At 40.7% G+C, this 22,203-nt stretch overlaps 1 protein-coding gene across 1 annotated transcript in view; it reads right to left on the bottom strand.

Annotated features, from left to right (window-relative positions):
• Positions 1-22,203, bottom strand: part of KIAA1210 (KIAA1210 ortholog) — a 62,495-nt gene that overhangs the window by 22,285 nt on the left and 18,007 nt on the right. Inside the window, exons 2-6 of the mRNA XM_032475290.1 lie at positions 17,279-17,349; positions 11,422-11,590; positions 7,896-8,022; positions 7,477-7,575; positions 3,821-3,976 (exon numbers count right to left, since the gene is read on the bottom strand). Coding sequence (XP_032331181.1) covers positions 3,821-3,976; positions 7,477-7,575; positions 7,896-8,022; positions 11,422-11,590; positions 17,279-17,339 — 612 coding nt within the window. The 5' untranslated portion in view covers positions 17,340-17,349. The remainder of the gene's footprint in view (positions 1-3,820; positions 3,977-7,476; positions 7,576-7,895; positions 8,023-11,421; positions 11,591-17,278; positions 17,350-22,203) is intronic.

Genomic DNA, 22,203 nt, shown 5'->3' with positions numbered 1-22,203 from the left:
TAGACATCTAAATTACCAAAATTGAATTTAAAGGACATAGAAAATCTGAATAGACCTATAACAAAGAAATTTAATCAGTAATCAAAACCTCCCAACAAAGAAAAAAATAGGACCAGATGGCTTCACTGGTGAATTCTACCAAACATGTAAAGAATTAATACCAATCCTTCACAAATTTTTTTAAAAAAAAAAAAAGAAGGAACATTTCCTGATTCTATAAGGTCAACATTATCGAAAGCCAGATAAAGGCATCACAGGAAAAGAATGCTACAGACCTATATCCCTCATGAATACACATGCAAAATACTAGCAAACCAAATCCAACAGCATATTAAGGGCATACATCATGACCATCTGGGATTTATCCCAGAATTGCCAGGAGTTTCAACATATAAAAATCACTTAATGTAATATACCATATTAATAGAATGAAAGAAAAAATAACATGATCACCCCAACTGATGTAAAAAAGGCATTTTACGAAATCTAATACCCTCTATGCTAAAAACACCTAACAAGTTAGGGATAAGAAGCATATACGAAAAATCCATTGCTAGCATCATACTTAATGGTAATAGACTGAAACTTTTCCCCTAAGACCAAGAACAAAACAAAGATGTCTGCTTTTGCCACTTTTATTCAACATTCTACTGAAAGTTCTAGCCAGAGCAATTAGGCAAGGAAAAGAAAGAAAATGCCTACAAATTGCAAAGGAAGAAGTAAATCTATCTCTATTTACAAATGACATAATCTTATATACAGAAAATTCTATATATAGGTATAGTCATTACAGTTATAAAGAATGATCAGATGGAGAGTTTCAAAGAGAAATGGAAACTATTAAAATAAGGAACCAAATAGAAATCCTAGAACTGAAAATTATGATGTCTGGGGGAAAAATCCCAAATAGGATATGCATACTCATGAAAGAAGAAAATACCAAGTAAATTTGTATAGAGAAATCAATAAAAATGACATACTATGAAGAAAAGAAATTTAAAGATTAACAAGTTAAAAAAGGAAAATTATAGAAAAGCCCCCAAAATCTGTTAGAGTTAATAAATGAATTAATCAAAGTTGAAAGATTCAAAATCAATAAACAAAAATTAGTTGTATTACTATACACTGGGCATGAACAATTCAAAAGGGTAATTAAGAAATCACTTCCATTTATAATAACATCAAAAATAATGAAATAATTATAAATAAATTTAACCAAGGAGATGCAAGATTTGTACATTTTAAACTATAAAACATTGCTGAAAGAAATGAAAGACCTAAATAAATGAAATAAAAAGACACCTCATGTTCATAGATTGGAAAACTTAATGTTAAGATGGTGATACTCCCCAAAGTGATCTACAAATTCAATGCAATCCCTATCAAAATCCCAAAGTGTCTTTTTAAGATATGGAAAACTGGTTGTAAAATTCATACAGAATTGCAAGGGATCTCAAATAGCCAAAAAAATCTTGAAAACAAAGAACAAAATTGGAGGACTTACACATCCTGATTTCAATCAAACCTAACTACAAAGCTACAGTAATTAGGACAGTGTAGTACTGGCATAAGCAGAGACATATAGATTGGTGGAACAGAATTGAGAGCCCAGAAATAAACCCATTCATCTATGGTTAATTGATCTGCAAAAGGATGACAAGACCATTTAATGGAGGAAAGAATAGTCTGTACAAAAAATGGTGCTGGGACAACTGGATAGCCACATGCAAAAGAATGTAGTTAGACCCTTGTCTCACACATATATAAAAATTAACTCGAAATGGATCAAAGACCTAAACAGAATAGCTAAAACTCTTAGAAGAAAACATGAGGTAAATCTCCATGATCTAAGATTTAGCAACAGTTTCTTAGATATGACACCAAAAGCACAAGTACCAAAAGGAAAAAAATCAATAAACTGGATTTCATCAAAAATTTAAAGATTTTATTCAATTTTGTTCTCTTGATAAAGTTAAAAGACAAATCGCAGAATGGGGGAAATACCTGCAAATCATATATCTGATAAGGATCTAGCATCCAGAATATATAAAAAAAAAAACCTCTTACAATTCAACAACAACAAAAAACAAACAACCCAATTTAAAAATAGGCAAAGGACTTAAATAGACATTTCTCCTAAGAAGATATACAAATGGTCAGTAAGCACATGAAAAGGTGTTTCACATCATTAGTCACTAGGGAAATGCAAGTCAAAACCACAATGAGATACGACTTCACACACACTAGAAAGATTACATATAGAAAAAGGAAAGTAACAAGTGTTAGCCAGGATGTGGAGCTATTGGAACCCTCATATGTAGTTTGTGGGAATGTGAAGTGCTGTAGCTGCTGGGAGAAACAGTTTGGTGTTTCCTCAAAAAGTTAAACATAGAATTACCATATGACTCATCAGTTCTACTCTTAGGTATATACCCAAATGAACTGAAAACAGGTGTCAAACAAAAACTTGTACATGAATGTTCACAGCAGCAATATCTGCAAGAGGCAATAGGTGGATAGAACCCAAATGTCCATCAATGGATGAATAGCTAAAGTAAACATGGGACATCCACACAATGGCATATTATTCAACTGAAAAGGACTGAAGCATTGATCTGTGCTACAACATGGATGAACCTCAAAAACATGCCAATTGAAAGGAGCCAGACACAAAAGGTCATATATTGTATGATTATATTTACATGGAGTATCCAGAACAGGCAAATTCAGAAACAGCAGATTAGTGGTTACCAGGGGCTGAGAGGAGAAGGAATGATAAGTGACCAATTAATGGGCATGAGGCTTCCTTATGGGGAACCAAAGCTATTCTGAAACTGGATAGTGGTGATGGTTGCACAACATTGTACATTGTGAATGTCACTAAATTGTACACTTAAACATGACAAATGTTATGTGTATTTTACCATAATAAAAAAGTTGTCTAATTCAATCCTTCCACCAATTCAAACTGTCCCAATTCATCTGACTTAGTAGTATTGTGCATAAAATACAGTCATAGCCTAAATTCATAAATCAGTGAGCATCCTGATTCTACCTACCACCAGCCTAATTGATTTTTTGTTGACATCTTTAACTGAAGGCTGTTTCCCTCCATAGGCTCTTTTAGCATCAGACAGAGTTTTGTGCTGACTGGCCAATTATCTTCATTATAAATTACCTTTCTGTTCACTTTTTAGTTCATAAGGATAATTGTTCTAAACTCTACTTCACTCTAAAAGCCCTCTCAAGTTTAATAACAACCAGTCAAATTAACCACACATTAGTCTGAGAATGGAAGTGTTGAGATGAGCACAATCTAATAATTTTTCAATTGTTGATAGGTATTATTTGGTTGGCAAAGCCAAGACATATGAAATACACATATATGCACTCTCGTGTCAATCTTTTCAATGGATATGTGTCTATCAAATAATACTACATGCCTTAACCTTTGAGATTTTGACAGTGGAAACTATAGAGACTTCACTTCCTAAAAATCTCTATTGTTTTCTTCACAAAATAAGTGAAAACACCTGTAAATTTTTTCCCACAAATACTGTCTTCCATTGCTTATAAATTAAAGGGTTGATTATTTGGCTTGTAAAATTGGACAGAAAATGTAAACCACCACGCAAATCAAAAGCTAAGAACAACAGCTCCTTCCTTAAATGCTCCCCCTCCCCAGGATTCAGCTACAGCAGGAGAAAAGAAAGTGCAAGAAGAAATTATGCCCCTGACCTGTGCACCACCACTCCACTCCCCTTCACACTCCCCCAACCCCGCCCCACAACCTGCCACTTAGGATGGAGCTAACACTCACCTTCTTCAATGTCATGACCTTGTATGAAGAAACCTTCTTTCGTGGGCTCTTAGGTGACTCTTCATCAGCAGAGCTTTCTTCAGAGTCCTTAGAGATTGTGTCAGACTGGATAAGAGGTGGGCTGTTGCTGGCCTGGCGTGGGCGCAGTGGTGGGATCTGTCAAGGAAGAGGATAGAAGAAAAAGTTAAAATTTATGTGCCTTCCTCAAAATTACTGATGTTCTCTTGTTGCTTAGTGGTTGAAGGGCTAAGAACCCAAAGTGAAAAAACAAGCCAAGGCAAGAATCTCCTACCTCCCTGTCTTTGCTTTTGGTACCTACTCAAACCAAAGACAGATAGCCTTGGTTCACTCTCTGGGTCACTGCACACTTTTGCCAATCCCCAAAGACAGGAACTTCAAACTGCTTGTTTGATCAAAAACAGGACCCTGGTGTTATCTCCTACTGATGCTAACTATAAATCTTACTGGAGTCTGATCACTACAAATCTTATTTGAGTCTGATCTTTGTTTTGATTTTGACCCTGTCTTTAGATAGTCCTGGTCTTGCGAGCGTGAGACTTTGGGTTGTAATCTGGGCTTGGCATCCAGACTATAATCCTTACTCCTATCATTCCATCATTCCAGGAATTGTCTGAATTGAATCTTGACGGTGTTGCTTATTTATCTTAAGCCTGGCAAGATTGATTTTCTGGGATTTATTGAAAAATCTACAGAACTAGTCCTCATTAGAAATGCTTTACCAGTTTTCCTAAGGGGATATTGATTATTTGTGTTTTCCTTGGGCTCAGCAGACTGATTTGGTGGATTCCAGTTTGAAGTCATAGCACACTTGAATTTGAGGCACTGGTCCCCACCATGGACCTCTTGATGTGGACCAGAATCCTTGATTTTATCTTTAACAAATACTGGCTAAGCATGTACATTGGGCCACATCCATTCTAGGCACTGGGCCTATAACACTGAACAAAACAAAATCCTTGTTGTCATGGAGCTGACATGCTTGCTTCTGTCATGGGCTCTGCTCCTGCTCAGGACAGATGTTTGTCAAACTTTCAAAGCCAAAGAAAGGGGGCCACAGTGAGGTTCTGCCTGTGGGGTAGTCCTGGCCAGTGTCTAAGGTTCCTTCTTATTACTACCAGGCCCCACTGGGGGCCCTTGAGAAGATACACCGAGGATTAACCATCCCCAAGCCCTAACTACTACTGAAGGCAGCTAACTTCTACTGAAGGATTTACTCTGCTTTAATCTTTATTATTTCCTTTCTTTTGTTAACTTTGGGTTTAGTTTGCTTTTCTCATTCTAATTCCTTAAGGTGGAGAATTAGGTTACTGAATTGAGATCTTTCTCCCTGCCAAGCGGGAGGGAGTGCTCTCTATAGATGTGTTTCATTTGAACCTTACAATTCCCTGAAGCATTTGCTCTTGTGGTCTCCCTTCTATCAATGGGGAAATCCAGGTCTGAGAAATGGCATGACTGGCCCTAACTCTCACAGTGGCAGAGCAAGCATTTGAAAAGGTCTGCTTGCCTTTATAGCCTATGTTCTTAACCACTCTGCACTCCTGTCTCCTAACTACAAAGGCTGGGAAGGGGGTGTCCCAGACTCAAGTTCAGGAAGTTTAAAGGCAACAATCAGAAGACATGGTGTGCCTACTTCCTTAAGAGGGGCTGCAGAGGGAGAGCCAGGTCTGTGAGCAGTTAGAAAAACTGCTTTATAGTGTCAGGTCCTTAAATTACTGAATTCAGTTTGATTCAACAATAAGATGCTAATAATCTGCTATTACCTCTTCTTATCTATTTGTCCCCAAATAAAAAGAATGTGAAACGTCTTGAAGAGCAACTGAGGCACCCAATCCTAACACTTCAGATAGGACATCAGGTAAAAATTTAGCAGTCATATATGCTTGTCAAAGATGAATCCATGCACGTCTAAGTACGCATGCTGGTGCAGTAAAACTGTGAATGGCTCATTATATCAGTTATTGTTCCTTTGGTTGCTCACGCCTCTTCTGCTTGGATAACTGGTTAACTCTAGCGCTAATACATGCCTATGGGGGCTGAAACCCCCTCCTGGTGGGGAATGTGTACATTTATCAGATCAAAACAAAAAACTGGCCCCATCTTGGTATTTCTAACAGAATTGTATACCTGGATTTTCTCTCCCAGTCTCCCAGTTGCTCTGAATATCACTTACTCCATTAAGAATCCTGCCCTTTCAAGGGACCCAGCCATTGGCCAATTCCGTATTTGCCCCAGGTACTTAAATTACTGAATTCAGTTTGATTCAATAATAAGAAGATGCAACACTGTGTGTCAGGACCCTTGACTTAACGTTGTCAACTACCCTGTCATTTAAGGCTGTCACCTGGGCACTTAAGGGAAGTTTCCCACACAAAAGTCAACCTGGTTGTTGATGACTCAGCTTCTGTTAACACCCTGCTCCATCTTCAGCCCTGTTTCCCAGGGGAGGGACTAAGGGAGCAGGCCAAAAGTGTGAAGTGTGAGCCCAAACCAGACATTTAAGAAAACTTGTCTTTGGGCTATTGTGGCTTTCCCCTTCGCTGTGAGAGGAAATGGCCCTAGAATTTTTTTCCTTATCTTTTTTTTTTTTTTTAATGGAAGAGTCTCTCTGTTGCTGGGACTGAGTTGAGGGAAAGAAGGAGGAGTCCAGGAAGCCAGTTTCCCCTTTCTGAATATGAGAAATAACCCCGTGGCATTTGGCCAAGTATGCTGGGTGGCAAGGGAGTGCAGCTGTGGAGGCCAGCGAAAGCTGGTGTTGACGTTTAAAACTGAAGACTAGAAAGTTCACAGAAGTGACTTTTCTTGCTGTAGTGCAAGAGGGCAACAGCTGGCTGACCTAGGGGCTGCTTTACAACCACAAGGTCAGCACCACTGGTAACCCCCTCAGAGTTGCTTCTCAACCCTTCATGGCTAAAGTACCCAGCAGAACTCCCACACACAGCATGAAAACCAGAACAAGAGATGTGGGGTCTTAAGCAGGCACATCAGAAATAAGCCCCAGTTACCTTTTGCGAAATGCAAATAATCAGCCTTCAGGTGGATAAGGGGCTCCTCCTTGTGTGGCCTTTTCCGTTACATAGGGCTCTTTGAGTATAAGCCAACCCATGAGCCAAGAGGAGGAAGGCAGCCGCTAAGCATAATCTTCCTGGCAATATCTCTAGCTCCCCCTGGAGCATTTCTAGATCAGAGCTCCCGAAGAGTATGACTGAGCAATGGTTAGGATTAGCTGGACAGAAGAGACTGTCCTATGTACATGCTGCATTTTACGGAGACTAAAGATGTACCCTTCTTCCTGTTGAGGCAGGAACAGAGAAGCTGAACATCTTAGAGGCTGGGGTAGTGAAAAGATCATGGGTTTTGAGGTCAACACATCTGGGTCAGATTTCCAGGTCTGCCACTAACTATATGGGTGAGATTGAGCAATTTCTTTAATCTCTCTCTGAGTCTTTATTCAATTCTCACAAGCAATCCTGTGAGGTAGATATTAATATTATAGCCATTGTAGACAAGGTCAAGGAGGCTCAGAAAGGTTAAACAATCAGCCTGAGGTCACAGAGCCAATAAGTAGCAGAGCAAGATTTCAAGCATCGGTCGATCTCTGTGACTCAGCTGCCATACTGCCAATTCTACTTTATTACCTCAGTGCTCTTGGGCACATTTCGGGGCACAGCTCCAAACACAGCTCCATGCATACTACCAGTCCCAGCTCTAGGCAGAGTTCTAAAACCATGAGATCTCTGTGGAAGAAAGAAAAAACATGGGGGTTGGAATGCCTGCACAGTAACAGTGGAATGTCACTGTCATAATACTTAGAGCATTTCTTGGGGTGTGAATATGGTAATAATAGCCATACAGTGTGCTGGACACTAGGTAAGCACATCACATATTTCTATATTCTCTCATTCAATGTTTACAACAGCCCAATGTTTACAACAGTGGGGTAGAATCAGCTGAGAAGCAGGTCCAAGTTCCTCCCTCCTTGTTTTTTGGCAGGATAGGAGTAGGAAATGGAAGAGGAGTAGTTCAGTTAGGCAATGAGACTTGAGTTCACTATTACCTGCAGAGGTCTGCCTCTCTGGACATCAGGAGAGGGGTATGTTTTGCTTGCTGATCTTTTAGGTTCAGGCTCCAAAGTGAAGATGCTGTCATGGGACAGGGCTTTGATCCTCATGCTGCTCTTGGCCCTGGACAGGAAGTAAAAGGTCTTATGAAAGCAGCCAAGGTCCATAGGAACCAAAGACATATGTACATCTATAATACAGCCTACCAGAGACACCTCAGAAGCATACGTGCTGACACAGAAAGTTGTCTGTGAGACACTGAGTAAAGAAATAAAGAATAATATGGTCCCATTTAATACATACAGATATATTACGTACAGGTATAGTTTATGTTCATAAAGTCTGGAAGGATATCCACCAAATTGTTCGTGGTGGTTCCCCCTGAGGAATGGCACTAGGAACAGGAGGAGTATTTTCGTTTTCTACTTTATGTACTTCTGCATAATTTTGATTTTTAAATGATCAACACATATCTTATTCATGTAATAGCTTTATTGAGATACAGTCTACATACCATACAATTCACCCATTGAAAATATACAATTCAATAGTGGCAACACTGTGGAATGCGAGGGAAGACCTGAGCTTGCCATTATTAAGGTGAGAGTTATAAAAGAACTTTTACACCCAATTTCTCTCTCGTGTTTTTGTTTTGATTTAAAATATCAAATATCTGCCCAGATGCTGGAAACTTTCATTCACCAGGTCTTTCCCTCTTTCACACAAGAGTTCTGTGATATATCTGTCCTATTTTCAAAGTCATCTTACACTCACACTACACCACCCCCAGCTCCAGCCTGCTAAACCCAGATGGAAGTACCTTCTGATTGGGAATGGAGCCAGGTTGATGACAATTACATTAAGCCAAATCAGGGGGAAAGTTAGAAGCAATTGAAAGGCTAAAGGCCAAAAGACTCCTTTGGGGATGTAGAAATATATTTCATCTTTAAAAAATTTCAACCAAAGACATCACAAAAAAAGAAAACTATAAACCAACATATCTTATGAATATAGGTGCAAAAATCTTCAATAAAATACTAGCAATCTGAATCCAGAAACATATAAAAAGAACTATACACTAGGCCCAAGTAGGACTTGCAAGGAATGCAAGGTTACTTTAATATGTGAAAATCAATTAATGTAACATACCATATCAATAGAATAAAAACAAAAACCACATGGTCACTTCAAAAGATGCAGAAAAAGCATTTGTAAAATCCAGCACCTTTTCATGAAAAATATATTCAATCTTCACGGAGAGCATATGTGAGAAACCCACAGATAATATCATAATGATGAAAGAATGGATGCTTTCTCCCTCAGATCAGGAACAAGACAAGGATGTCTGCTCTCACCACTTCTATTCAGCATTGTACTGGAGGTTCTAGCCAGGAAAATTAGGCAAGAAAATGAAGTAAAAGGCATCCATGTTGGACAGGAAGAAGTGAAATTATTTTTAATTACAGATGACATGATCCTGTGTATAAAACTCCTAAGGAATCCATTAAAAACCACTAGAATTAATAAACGAGTTCATCAGGGTTGCAGGTACAAGACCAATACACAAAAAAACGGATTGTATTCCTATAAAGTTGCAATGAACAATCTGAAAGTGAAATTAAGAAAACACTTCCATTTACAATACCATGAAAAAGAATAAAATATGGATGGACCTAGAGGGTATTATGCTAAGTGAAGTAAGTTAGACACAGAAAGATCTCATATGATCTCACTTATATGTGAAATCTAAAAAACAACATAAACAAACAAAACAGACTTCTAGATACAGACAGCAAACTGGTGGCTGCCAGAGGGGAGGGGGTTGGGTGAAATAGGTGAAGGGGATTAAGAGATACAAATATCCAGGTATAAAATAAATGTCATGGTGATACAAGATACAGCATAAAAAATATAGTCAATAATACTATAGTGATTTTGTAAGGTCACAGATGGCTACTAGACTTATCATGGTGATTATTTCATAATGTATTTGATTGTCAAATCACTATGTTGTACACCTGAAACTAGCATAATATTATATGTCAACTACACTTCAATTTTTAACAATTTAATGAAAAAGAATAATATACCTCAGAATAAATTTAACAAAAAGTATGTAAAACTTACATTCTGAAAACTATAGAGCACTAATAAAAAATTAAAGAAGACCAGAATAAATGGAAAGACAACCTATGTTCATAGCTTGGAAGACACCATTACCAAAACACCATTCCTCATATATGAACTAGTTCGCGTGCTTATACTCACACCATCCCCCCTTGCCCCCGCAGAGGTGTGCGCACACACACCTTCTTCGTCTGGAGAATGCATCAGACTAAATGGACCATTTTGGAGGGAGAGGGACAATCAAAAATAGGGAAGGTAGAACTTGAGTAGAGACAACCCTTGCTAATTTGTAGAGACAAAGCAGAGTGAACCCAAACTCCCCTCTCCCACCCAACCCTCTGGTTTTTGTAGGGCTAATCTTAGTCTCACTTAGACCTGTAAGGCAGTGGTATGTAACGGTGTGATTTGTGAGGTATGAGACAAGCCCCGCTTTGCAAAACCATCTCCCTCACTAACAAAGCTCTCTGAAATTCCTCACATTCAACGCACTCATCAAGGGCCTTTTTAAGGAGGCCTGTCAGTGGGTAGTATAACGTGTTCGCTGTCTCATTACTTCCAAGCAAAGCCTTGACCGAATGGATAGCAGTACACATGAGCTCTGTGGAGAGCCCAGATAAGTCTGGTGTTTCAGGCTGGGGGAACGGGCCCGAATGGAACTCCATGGTTGGGGGGGGGTCTGATTGATTCAGAAACAGCTGGGAGTACTGGGAATCCAGATTTTCCATAATAGGATGTGGAAGTTGGGGCTTCACAGATGAACTCTTGAACAGGACTGGCAGCAGAGACTGAGAAACGGTCTTCCCCATACCTGCTATGACCAGTCACAGCACTTCCCCCAGTCTCCTGGGATGGAGGGAGAAATGAATTGGGGTTCTTTGCTTGCTTGCTTGTTTGACATGAACACAGTGATTTCATGCTTATGCCCCAACCCAGCGAGATGGCTTCACTACCTAAGACTTTAATCATACTTGACGAGACCTGGAATCTGAAGGCTAGTCAAGAGAACCAGATCAAGCTTCCTGAATGATGTAGGGGATCCTTACCTGATGAAACAGAGGCCTCCAGCTCCTCACTAGTGGTAGGCCCCATATCTCAAGGTGTTATAGCTGTGACAGGGAAGGGTTTCCCTGACCTACCTGCACCCTCTCATCCAGTGCTCTCGGGGAGTGGGCTGTGCATTTGCCGTGACAACAAGCATGTATATATGAGCACAGAGCAAGGCCCCCAGGACATGGCTGCATTGGCAATGGCTGCAGACCCAGCTCCCACAGGCAAGGAGGCCAAGAGTCCCTGGGACCAAAGGCCTGCTGGTGATTTGTCTGCCAAAGGGGGAGCTAGATCCAGCTACCTGCCCCTTGCCCTGCCCCTCTCCTTCTCTACCCCTACCCACTTTACCTCGGCTTGCTTTGTTGATCTTCCTGAATTGGCTTCAGAGAAGAGATGTTGATATTGCTGCTGGACAAGCTTGGTTGGAGCCTCCTCTCTCCCTGGGCCTCTTCGGGCTCTTTTTTCTTCTTCTTGCCAAAAAAACTCTTCAAGGCTTTAAATTTGGATTTCTTCTTTCCTAGAAGTTAGACATGGAAGTGAGACAGAGTGTGATGGTAGAGGGGAAGATCGGAGAGGAATCAGGGCCTTCATGGCAGGAACGAGGACTGGGATCCCAGAGGTCCTGCAGGTCTCAGGCCTCGGCCCCAGTGCCCACAGCACCACTCGTCTGGTTTGGTCTCTTCTTAGTAACTCAATAGCGAAGAGTCTGAGTTTCTGCTGAAAGGAGAAGCTTGTGGTCTTTGGACAGCCTCTCTTCAGGCCAAACTCACTGGCTATTCGCTTCCCTCTCAATTTCAACTATAAACACACACCTCTTTCCAGCCCTAAGAAGTGCATTCATATGCAGCCATTAATGAGCCAATATAAGAACTTGCTCCCCCCAGCCCCGACTTCCCCCTAGTGGCTGGAGGAATCACGATCCAGTTGGGAAGCCAAGTTTCCACACGTGACATCCATGTGGGAGTTGGTACTGCCCAACCTGTGTGCTGAAAGGATGCAGACCCAAGGAGTGATGCAGTGGGGTTGGTACATTCAGGGAAGATGTCCTCAAGGAAGGAATTTATGAGCGGGGGAGAGGTCTGGGAATTGGGAAGAAAGGGCTGCTGGGCAATGAAGCTGCCTCTGCAAAAGGTTTGATGAAATCAGATACCAAAGGGTTTTGCAAGGGAGGGGTGTGTTTGTGTATTATGTGCATTGTGTGTGTGCTTCAATTATTGCTGATTGGTTCAGATGATCTACAGGGCTGCTGCCCTCTGCACAGGCAGATAATTGAAAATTTGCTCTATCTAGAATAATAATAATTTAAAAAAAAGGCAGCAGTGAGGAATGTGAGCTTTAAATGCCCCCAAGGCTCTGTCTGGACTCTCTTGAGTTTCCTAATAAGCACGTATACCTTTACGGGGCTCAGTAGAAGAGGGGAAAAGGGAGGGGAGTTCATGCTGCATTGTTCACAGGGAAGGAAGCAGCTCTTACTGCTTTCACATGCAATCATTCACCAACTCAGCTGTCTCATTCCAATTCCCGACAGTCTGGTCCCTGCAATGCTGCACTGGCAGTGAAGGGCCGAGCCAAGGGAGTTGCCGACATGGCTGCCATTAGAAAGACTTAGTGGTGTGATGGAAAGAACCTCCTAAGATTCAGAAAATTCTGGAATCTTTTGGCTTGGCTCTGCTATCAGTTAGCTCTGAGACCTTGGGGTTCAGCAGGAAAATGAGGGGATCACACTAATCAGCATCTCCCAGAGTGTGTTCAGAGGGATACTCATAGGTGTACTGCATAAAAAGGGGGTCTGCTTTCCAACAAGACTTTTCTGAAACTTCAACATGCCTATGTGTATGGTGAAGCTCCAAGCAAATGGACAACGATACTATTTCCCAAATGCATGTGTGCAGAATGTTTGGCAAAACGCACCTTGGGAAATGCTGAAATAGGGTTCCTTCTAGCTCTGAAATGCGATGGTCTATTTGTGTACTGATTACTCCTGGGCCTGCCTATTAGAAAGGTTTCTAAGCTTCCAGGCCGGCCTGAAGTCCACCATTACTACAATTCATGCTCCTCTCTGTACACATAAACCTTGACTGTTGGCACCACAAGTTTTGCATCGGAATGTTCTCCAATCTGTGCATTCATTTATTCCTTCCTTCACCTATTCAACAAACATTTATTAAGATCAAGCACTTACTGTGTTTTGGATCTCAATGAGAAAGGGATAAGATACAGTTCTATGTCTTAGCTCCCATCCCCCACATCAAGGCTGCAGGCAGGCCCTCTTTAGTAACTAGTATAGTGCAAGGGGAGGGAAACAGCTCAGTGGTAGGATAGCATGCATGAAGTCCTGGGTTCAATTCCCAGTAACTCCATTAAAATAAATAAGTAGATAACTAACTAAATAAATAAATAGTAACCAGCACAGTGCAAAGCATGCAGTAGCACTCGAGAGACAACTGAGTCCATTGAGGGGTGCAACTCAGCATGTCACTTCCCTTAAATTGAAATCACTGAGCAGAGCCACCCTTAAGCATCCTGTAACTTAAACACTGGCCCTTATTGGGATTGATGTAAATTGCAAATAATGCAGTAAAGAGCTTGGCATAGGAGCTGGCATGTAGTAAATGCTAATAAATCTGAGCTAGAATTAGGGGAACAATCATGGTCTATTAAGACTGGATTCCATTCTACCTGTAGCATTGTTCTATCAATTCTATCCATCTAATCTAACTATAGATAAGAGGCAGCTCCCCATATCTATAACTCAGGAGATACATTGAACTCTAAAATACACATGGATTAGAAGCAGAAGCCAGCATGGGGTGGGGCGATGAAAGAAGATTGTAGGATTGTGTGCTTGATAATCGTTGCTTAAGTAACTTCACTTTGGGAGGACATGAGGAATTTCTCATCTGCTAGGATGTACCTATACAGGGTTATGGGTGGGATAAACTTGGCAATTCTACCTTGAGATAGACAGAATAAAGCCTGAAGATACAACACGAAACATGTATTTTCCCAAGTTGCCTTCTTTAATTTTTTTTAGGAAAAATTAAACTCATTTCTATGATAATAAATTAAATTATTTAAAATGATATTTGACTTCATAGAACTTCTGTGAGGATTCAACGTGAAAGTACTGAAAAGTATACAGGACAGAGTAGGCTGGCTCTAAAATAATCTCTGTTTTGCTCTCTGGCCTTCATTCTTAATCTCCCCACCCCGAAATGATTTCTAATCTATGAAATAGTTAGATTTTTATGTAAAATCGTGATTATGATACTAAACTAATTACTATAATCAGTTTTTTGCTGGAAAATATTTACCAACTGGATCTCTGGGGGAAATGTCCTTATTTGTAATATTTCATATTTGCCCATTTCTATGGTATAGACTCCCAACACGGTCAATGTCAAAGAGATGTGCACAAACTCCCAAGCCAGTGGGTGCCAGCTCAAACACATCGCTAAATCATTCCTGCCTGGTGAGGATGAACTGGGTGGTGTCCCCTCACAAACAGAAAGGAGCCTTTGCAGGCATTGCCATTTTTCAAACGGAAGGAATGAGGTGTATTGATTCTTGACAGGTGGATCTCCTGGCCTTCTGAAAGGAGAACAACTTTACGCTCAGAGCGTTTGGAAACATTGTGATGATTGCCCTTCTTGCTTTGAAATCCCAGAATGGAAGGGAGGAGGGCAAAGCTAGAGGATTTAGAGTTGCAAACCTGCTTCTCACAAACCAGCAAAGACAGATGGGAAAGAATCAGCAGGTGACACAATCTACAGACACGTAGCAACTGAGTAAAAACACTTGCAATAAACTTTTCAGGCTGTAAAACTGAGTGTACCAAACATAATCATTGTAGGAACGAACACAATTATGCATAAACAGATTTTTATGTTCCTAAATTAACCAAACGACTAGTGACATTAGAACTGTAACAAGTGCTAAAAATTAATATGTGTATATTCCAATGTTCCCCCAATCTTCCATTTTTGCTCAGCTGAAACAACTTATTTTCCTAGGAGGATTCAAAATACCTTAAGCAATGCCTGTCTGTTTCAATCATGGCCACTAGGAGGCAAAGAATGTTTCCTTTCCTCCCTCTGGGGTAGCTCTGGGTATAGTGGTGGGATAGCTTTGTTGGTGGGGAGCTTGGAAGACATCAAGAGATGGTAACCGCCACACAGGGTGGGTGGGCTGCCATTGATCTAGGGCAGTAGAAAGCTGGACACAGCCTTACTGAGCAACCCATTGCCAGACATCCAGTTAAGCTGCAAGAGTCCAAGTCTCTAGCCTGCTCTGGCTTAGGAGACCTTCCTACTCCAAACGCGTCAGACCGCATGGGAGACCCTGGGAGTGAGGCACAAAGCTGGGAACTGTCCATGTGCTATGTTGCTTTTGAAACCCTAATGGAGTCCAAGACAGTTGCCATATATTCAATGGTGTAAAGTAGCCTTTCAAGTTTTCTTTTGTAAAGGGGTGCCTTTAAATTGTCAGCAGCTGAGCCCTGTGTGGGCTGGTTTCCAAAGCTGCTGAAAGTGTAAAGGATAGATAGACCTAGACAGCAGGTTTGGGTCAAAACCCACATTTGTACCAGTAATGTTTATGTAGGTCACCTGTACACTGGGTGATTTATATCCCCGTGAACTACAGCGGTGGTGGTCAGTGAGCTGACAGCTGAGAGATGACAGCTGTCTGGACTTCTCTACCAAAGCCATTGACATCTCTGGCCAAGTCCAAGGACAATGTATTCCCAAAAAGGCAGTAGCTTTCAACATCCTCAACCACTGAGCGTCTGCAGTGCATCACATGGCAGAAAACGGCCCCTGGAAGGCAGTCCCCTACCTCCTCACCAGAAGAAAACACTGTTAAATCCAATGAAGAAATCATTGTTTCTGGGTTGTACATTTGCTTCTCTACCATGCACATAGGCAGCCCATCCAGGTTGAACTTGATGAGCTTTCAAAGCACGTCACATCATGGTGACCTTGTTCTCTTGCATTGCTGCTTGCAAGGAAAACTCTCCTAACTAGCCGTTCTTCCCTTCATCCTCTCAACAGCCACATTATTCTCTGGCTAGCAATGGCTAATACTAATAATGTACCCAAATGTTTGGCTCCTTAAAAAAAACTTGGGAACAGAGAAAAGGCATTTCCTTACCTCCATTCTCCATCAAGACGCACCGCATCGCCACCTTCTTTTGTAAGTATCTGTCTAGCTCATATCCCAAAAGATATATCAGTTGGTTTGGTAATTGGGGCTGCCTTGGTGAGGAGGACTATCATTCAGGTATCTATTCATTCATTGATTAAATACTTTTGAGTGTCTAATCACTCTCTCTGAGACCCAATACTAAACAATGGTGACACAGAGATGAATCCCCAAGCTCTGCCCTCAAGGATCCATGCACCTGGCTCAGGACCCCCGGCCTCAAATCATCAGTGATGTCAGGGTTCCAGGAAGCCACAAGAAGTTTCCCCTCTCACTGCCCTTCCAGATCAAGTCTTCTGCACCACACACTAGTAAGAAAACTCAGCAAAAATTGACAAACAATCCAGTGAACTGTTAAATTCAGTTCTGTCTTGAAATTCAATGTCTCATTTCATATGGTTCATTTCCTTCCCCCTCCCTTTTTTTGTGTCAATAAAGCTTATCACTGTTTGGTGACTTCTGCCTGTCTATCATCCCACCCATGGTCTCCTACCACTCACAGGTGGCATCATAATTTAGGCAATGGATACACATCTGAGTAATTTTGCAAAAAGAAAATTTTGTAAATTGATTCCTATTTAACAGAAGCCTACAGTGGCATCTTTCATTTCTATCCCCTCCTTTACTCTTCAAATTACAACTTTATCTGTTGGTTAAATCTGGATTACTATCTACAGTAAAACCTCACTTGAATCACTTCAATCATGGCCTGCTCTGATTTTTTTTCTGATTAAGCAGAAATATTTCTCCTGCTTTAGTAACCAGAACCTGGTAACCATCCACCAAGAAGATTGCAAGGCCTTGCTAGACAAACCTTTTCTGACTATCAGAGTTGGAGGTAAAAGAGAAGAGACTAGAAGATGGAAAAGTAAATGTGGACTGAGTCTAGTGTTATTAAAATTTGATATGAACTTGTTTTCTTGTGACTTGATTCTTCTTCCTAGGGGTTCAACACAGTAAACAAATCTGGTTCTAGTTATCAGGATTTTATTGGGTGACTTACCCTCATCACTGGCCTCCAGAACTTCCACACTGCCAGAAACTTCACTTAGTGATTCAGCCATAGTAAGATCACTAAAATAAAATATAGAGCAAAAGAAAAGCACAAAAGATTGTTTGATATCCAGGACATAACATCATCATTTTACCCTACCCCTTATCCTTCAGTTAGTTCCTTAAACTAGGCAAGAAAAATATACAAAGTGAATTGCCATTAGAGAGAATTATCCTTCCTTAAAAAAAAGACAATGATTCTATTTGTATGAAATTTTCAGAATAGGCAAACACATGGACACAGAAAGTGTCTTGCTTAGGGCTGGAGGAAGAGGGGTGTTTTTTTTTGAGCGATAGAGCACAGCGTTTCTTTTGGAGGTGATGACAATGTTCTAAAATTAATTGTGATGAAGATTGCACAAATCTTTGACTATATTAAAAAAAAATATAGTTGAATTGTATACTTTAAATTGATAAATTAGATAGTATGTGAAGTATAGCTCAATAAAGCTGTTATGCTTCCAAAAACAAAGACAGATGTATAAAACCTGACCTATTGCTTTGTGTCGGGGTCCATTCGATTTGGAGGCCCGTTACTACTCATGGGCATGCCCAGGGAGACAAAATGGTATTGATAAGTCATAAAGAAAAAAATTGACATATTTGACCACATAAAAATTTTAAACTTTTGGTCAAAAAAAGGGAAAGAGTCAACAAAAGAAGAACAAACTAGGAAGCAATACTTAGAACAAATAGAGATATAGGGGCCAATTTTCTGAATTTGTCGAGTGCATATCAATCAACAAAAGACAAACAAGTCGCTATAAAATGGAGCAAAGGCTACAACAGGCAGTTTATAGAAAAAGAAATCCATAAAGGAAGGCTCAATCCTACTCAAAAATAAAGAAACGTAAATCAAAATATCAAGTTAAAGTGGGGTCTGCGGGAGGGCATAACTCAGTGGTAGAGAGCCAAGGTCCTCAGTTCAATCCCCAGTACCTCCATTAAAAATAAATGAATAGTAATCCAGAAAGAGAAAGAAAAATACCACATGATATCACTTATATGTGGAATCTAAAAAGAAAAGACAAATGAACTTACCTACAAAACAGAAACAGACTCACAGACGTAGAAAACAAACTTATGGTTACCAGGGGGAAGGGGGTGGGAAGGGATTAATTGGGAGTTTGAGATTTTCGGATACTAACTAGTATATATAAAATGGATAAACAACAAGTTCATACTGTATAGCACAGGGAACTATATTCAATATCTTGTAGTAACTTATGGTGAAGACTGTGAGAACGAATGTATGTATGTTCCTATATGACTGAAGTGTTGTGCTGTACACCAGAAATTGACACAACACTGTAAACTGACTACTTCAATAAAAATATATTTAAAAATAAATGAATAAATAAATAAACCCAATTACCTCTCCCTCCCCAAAAAAATCAAGTTAACATTTTTGCCTATCAGATTGTCAAAAAGTTTTCATTTTGAGGATGTTCCATGTTGACAAGGATGAGGAAAATGGACACTCTCATACATTATGGAGTGTAAACTGCTCTCTAAAGAACAATTTCACAGTAGCAAAAATTTTAAAGCTACACATACTTTTTGACCCAGTAGCATCTCTGCTAGAATTTTACCCTGTAGATATACTCACACTTGTACACAAAAATATGCACACAAGAATGTTTATCACAGCATTGTTTTAAGTAGCCCCAAATGGGAAACAACCGAAGTGACCATCAAAAGGGGAATTCTCCCAGGACTCTGATTCTATGTCATGGGAGAATTATCTGTCCCTGTGCTCCTTTCCATTAGTGCCGATAATCAACTGAGCATCAACCGTAAAATTTCCATTCAGTCTAGCCTTCTAGCTAAAGCTAGGGATGACAGTCCAGGGAAGCATGTCAGTTGATCACCAAACCTTTATAAATCAACACTGACTTTTTTTATGGGAATTTGTGTGTGGAGGGGAGGGGGCCTGATCAGCACCATCACCCAGAGAAAGGATGCTCCATGCACACACAGCAAGAGCCCTGGGGAGAGGCAGGCAGAGACTGCCCTCACAATAGCTCCCCCTGGGGTCTGGATGTGAGTGAGTCAAGTACATCAAGTGGGACTAAGTAGGTTTTGGAGCCCCTCTTCCAATCCCAGATCTGTTTTGCTCCCACAAATAGTCAAGCTGCCATTATTAGTTCATGGAAGGGCCCAAGGCCCAGTCTGTGCTGCTGTCTAGTTGTAAGCCCCTGATACATCTCTGGAGCTAGAGAGGGGTGACCACAGGCCTTGAAGTTAAGGCCAACTTGAGAAGATACCCACTGAGAGTGACTGAGGCCTTGGAAAGCAAAAGCTTCCAAACCTCAGTGAGAGCTGACAGGGTCCAGGTCCTCGTGTCAAAATGGCTTCAGACCCTCCCCTGAGAAGTCCTGGTGTTCCCCACAGTGTGTCTCTCCCATTGCCATGAATAATCAACCCAGCTTGTTTAACGACGAGTGTGTTCCAGGGGGGCTTTGGTTGCAAGGTATTGATACTTTATTCAAGTCACTCAAACTCTATGAGCCAATATCACAACTCTGCCTGAAGATGACAACGCCAGGCCCACACAACGCTCACTAATTACCACACACACACACACACACACGTTTCATCTGGAGATCTGGAAAGAGCAAAGGGGTAGGGAAATTCAGAAGCCCTTCAGAAATTGAACAGAACAGGAGGATTCTTTGGGCCAGGAACAGTTCACATCACTGATGAGTTCCCGGACCATCTTAATAAACATGGCAGCACCCTGCCTCTGCCACTGAGAAAGGTTACTTAGACACTGTGGAAATAAACTACTCCTGAGCTTTGGAGAAGCCCGTGGAAAAGGAGCCCATTTTCCAAAATAGCAGGCCACGTGCATGGCAGGCTAACATTGTTTTTGACCCACCACTGTCAGGGGTAGAAGAAGAAAGGGAAACAACAACCAAAGAGAAAACTATGAGAGACAAAGGGAGAACAAAGAAAGAGGGCATCGTGGCAGCACCTGCATTCCTGTAGCGCTAACAGAATCATTTGATTTAACTAACTTTTGAGTTTAGACTGTCTCAAAGTCTTTCAGGCATACTTGCCTCATTTCCCCAACTGGACCCCAAGGTCCCTGAGGACAGTACCACCATCAGCTGAGCAGTCTTCCTTTCCAAACAAACCAACCAATAACCACAACAAAACACACAAACCTCCCCTTGATTCAAAATCCTCTTCCTGTTACCATCCAATTCTCTGCATCTCTTTAAAGCCCAACTCAAAAGAGTTATATATACATACTGCCCTTATGTCTTCACTTCTTATTCTTTTGAGCTCCCTCCAGCCGGCCTTCCAGATCCAACTGCTTCCAAACTACACCACCAAAATTTCTCTCGTTGGAGCCAACCATCAGTTACTTGACCTCCCAACAGCATCTGACACTCCCTCTTTTTTGAATAATTTTATCAGTTGCCTTTCTAAACACCACACTCCCTTGATGGTTCTCCTACCTCATTGGCTGGCCCTTTTCAACCTTCTTTGCTGTATCTTTCTCCTTTCCCTGTATTTGAAATGTTGTAGCACCCTAGGCCTCTACCCTTGGCCCTTTTCTTTATCTACAGTCATTTCCTAGACCAGCGCCATTAAATAGAAATGTTTATGGGAGCCACAGTTGCAAGACACATATGTAATTTTAAATTTTCTAGTAGCCATATCTAGAAAGACAACAAGATTATACTGTATAACACAGGGAAATATATACAAGATCTTGTGGTAGCTCACGGCAAAAAAAAATGTGACAATGAATATATGTATGTTCATGTATAACTGAAAAATTGTGCTCTACACTGGAATTTGACACAACATTGTAAAATGACTATAACTCAATTTAAAAAGTTAAAATTTTTTTTTAATTTTTAAAAATTAAAAAAATAAAAAGACAAAAAGAAACAGGTAGGGGAGGGTATAGCTCAAGTGATAGAGCACATGCTTAGCATGCATGAGGTCCTGGGTTCAATTCCCAGTACCTCCTCTAAAAAATAAATAAATAAGTAAACCTAATTACCTCCCCCCCAAATAATGATAAATTAAATTAAAAAGAAACAGGTGAAATCACTTTTAATAATATATTTTATTTCACTCAATAGAATCAAAATATTATCATTTCCACATATAATCATTATAAAAATAATATCAATGAACTATTTTATTCTTTTTTCATACGAAGTCTCTGAAGTCTGGTTTGTATTTTACACGTAGAGTACATCTCAATTCAGGCTAGCCACGTTCCAAGTGCTCAATAGTCACATGGGGCTAGTGACTACCATCTTGTAGATAATCTCATTCAGGCCTTATAAATACTATCTCTTCACTGGCCTCCAAAATATCTATCTCCAGACTAGACCACTTCCCCGAACTCCATATTCTTCCTATAACTGCCTAGTCAACATCTTCACCTAACAGTGCATAGTAGACCCTTGGTTCCCCTGACACTCACTCTTTCTGGGTTTTATGTGATCTGGCCCTCTGCCCATGCTCCTTTCCCGAGTCACCAGTCCTGCTACCCTCCTACTTTCTCCCTCAGCTCCAGCCTCACTGGCCTTCCCCTTGCCTTCTCCCTGGCCTTGGCTAATCCCCAACACACTCCGCCCCTTTCCATCTTGGGATCTTTGCATTTGCTGCTCCCTCTGCCGGAAGGGTTCCTTCCCAGCTAGCAGCAAGGCTGACTCCTTTACAACCTTCAAGTCAGCTCAAACATTAACGAGAGGACCTCCATGATGCTCCTAGTTAAAGCCTCTAGTCTCTCTCCATCCCATTATCCCTTACTAACATCTTCATAGCACTCATCACTATCTGAAATGATCATCTGTATTAATTTAATTGCAATTTCTTGTCTGTCTCCTCTACTAGAATGTAAAC

This window comes from Camelus ferus, chromosome X, assembly GCF_009834535.1.
Source record: "Camelus ferus isolate YT-003-E chromosome X, BCGSAC_Cfer_1.0, whole genome shotgun sequence".
Lineage (NCBI taxonomy): Eukaryota > Metazoa > Chordata > Mammalia > Artiodactyla > Camelidae > Camelus > Camelus ferus.
This window is presented reverse-complemented; position numbering and strand designations above follow the sequence as displayed.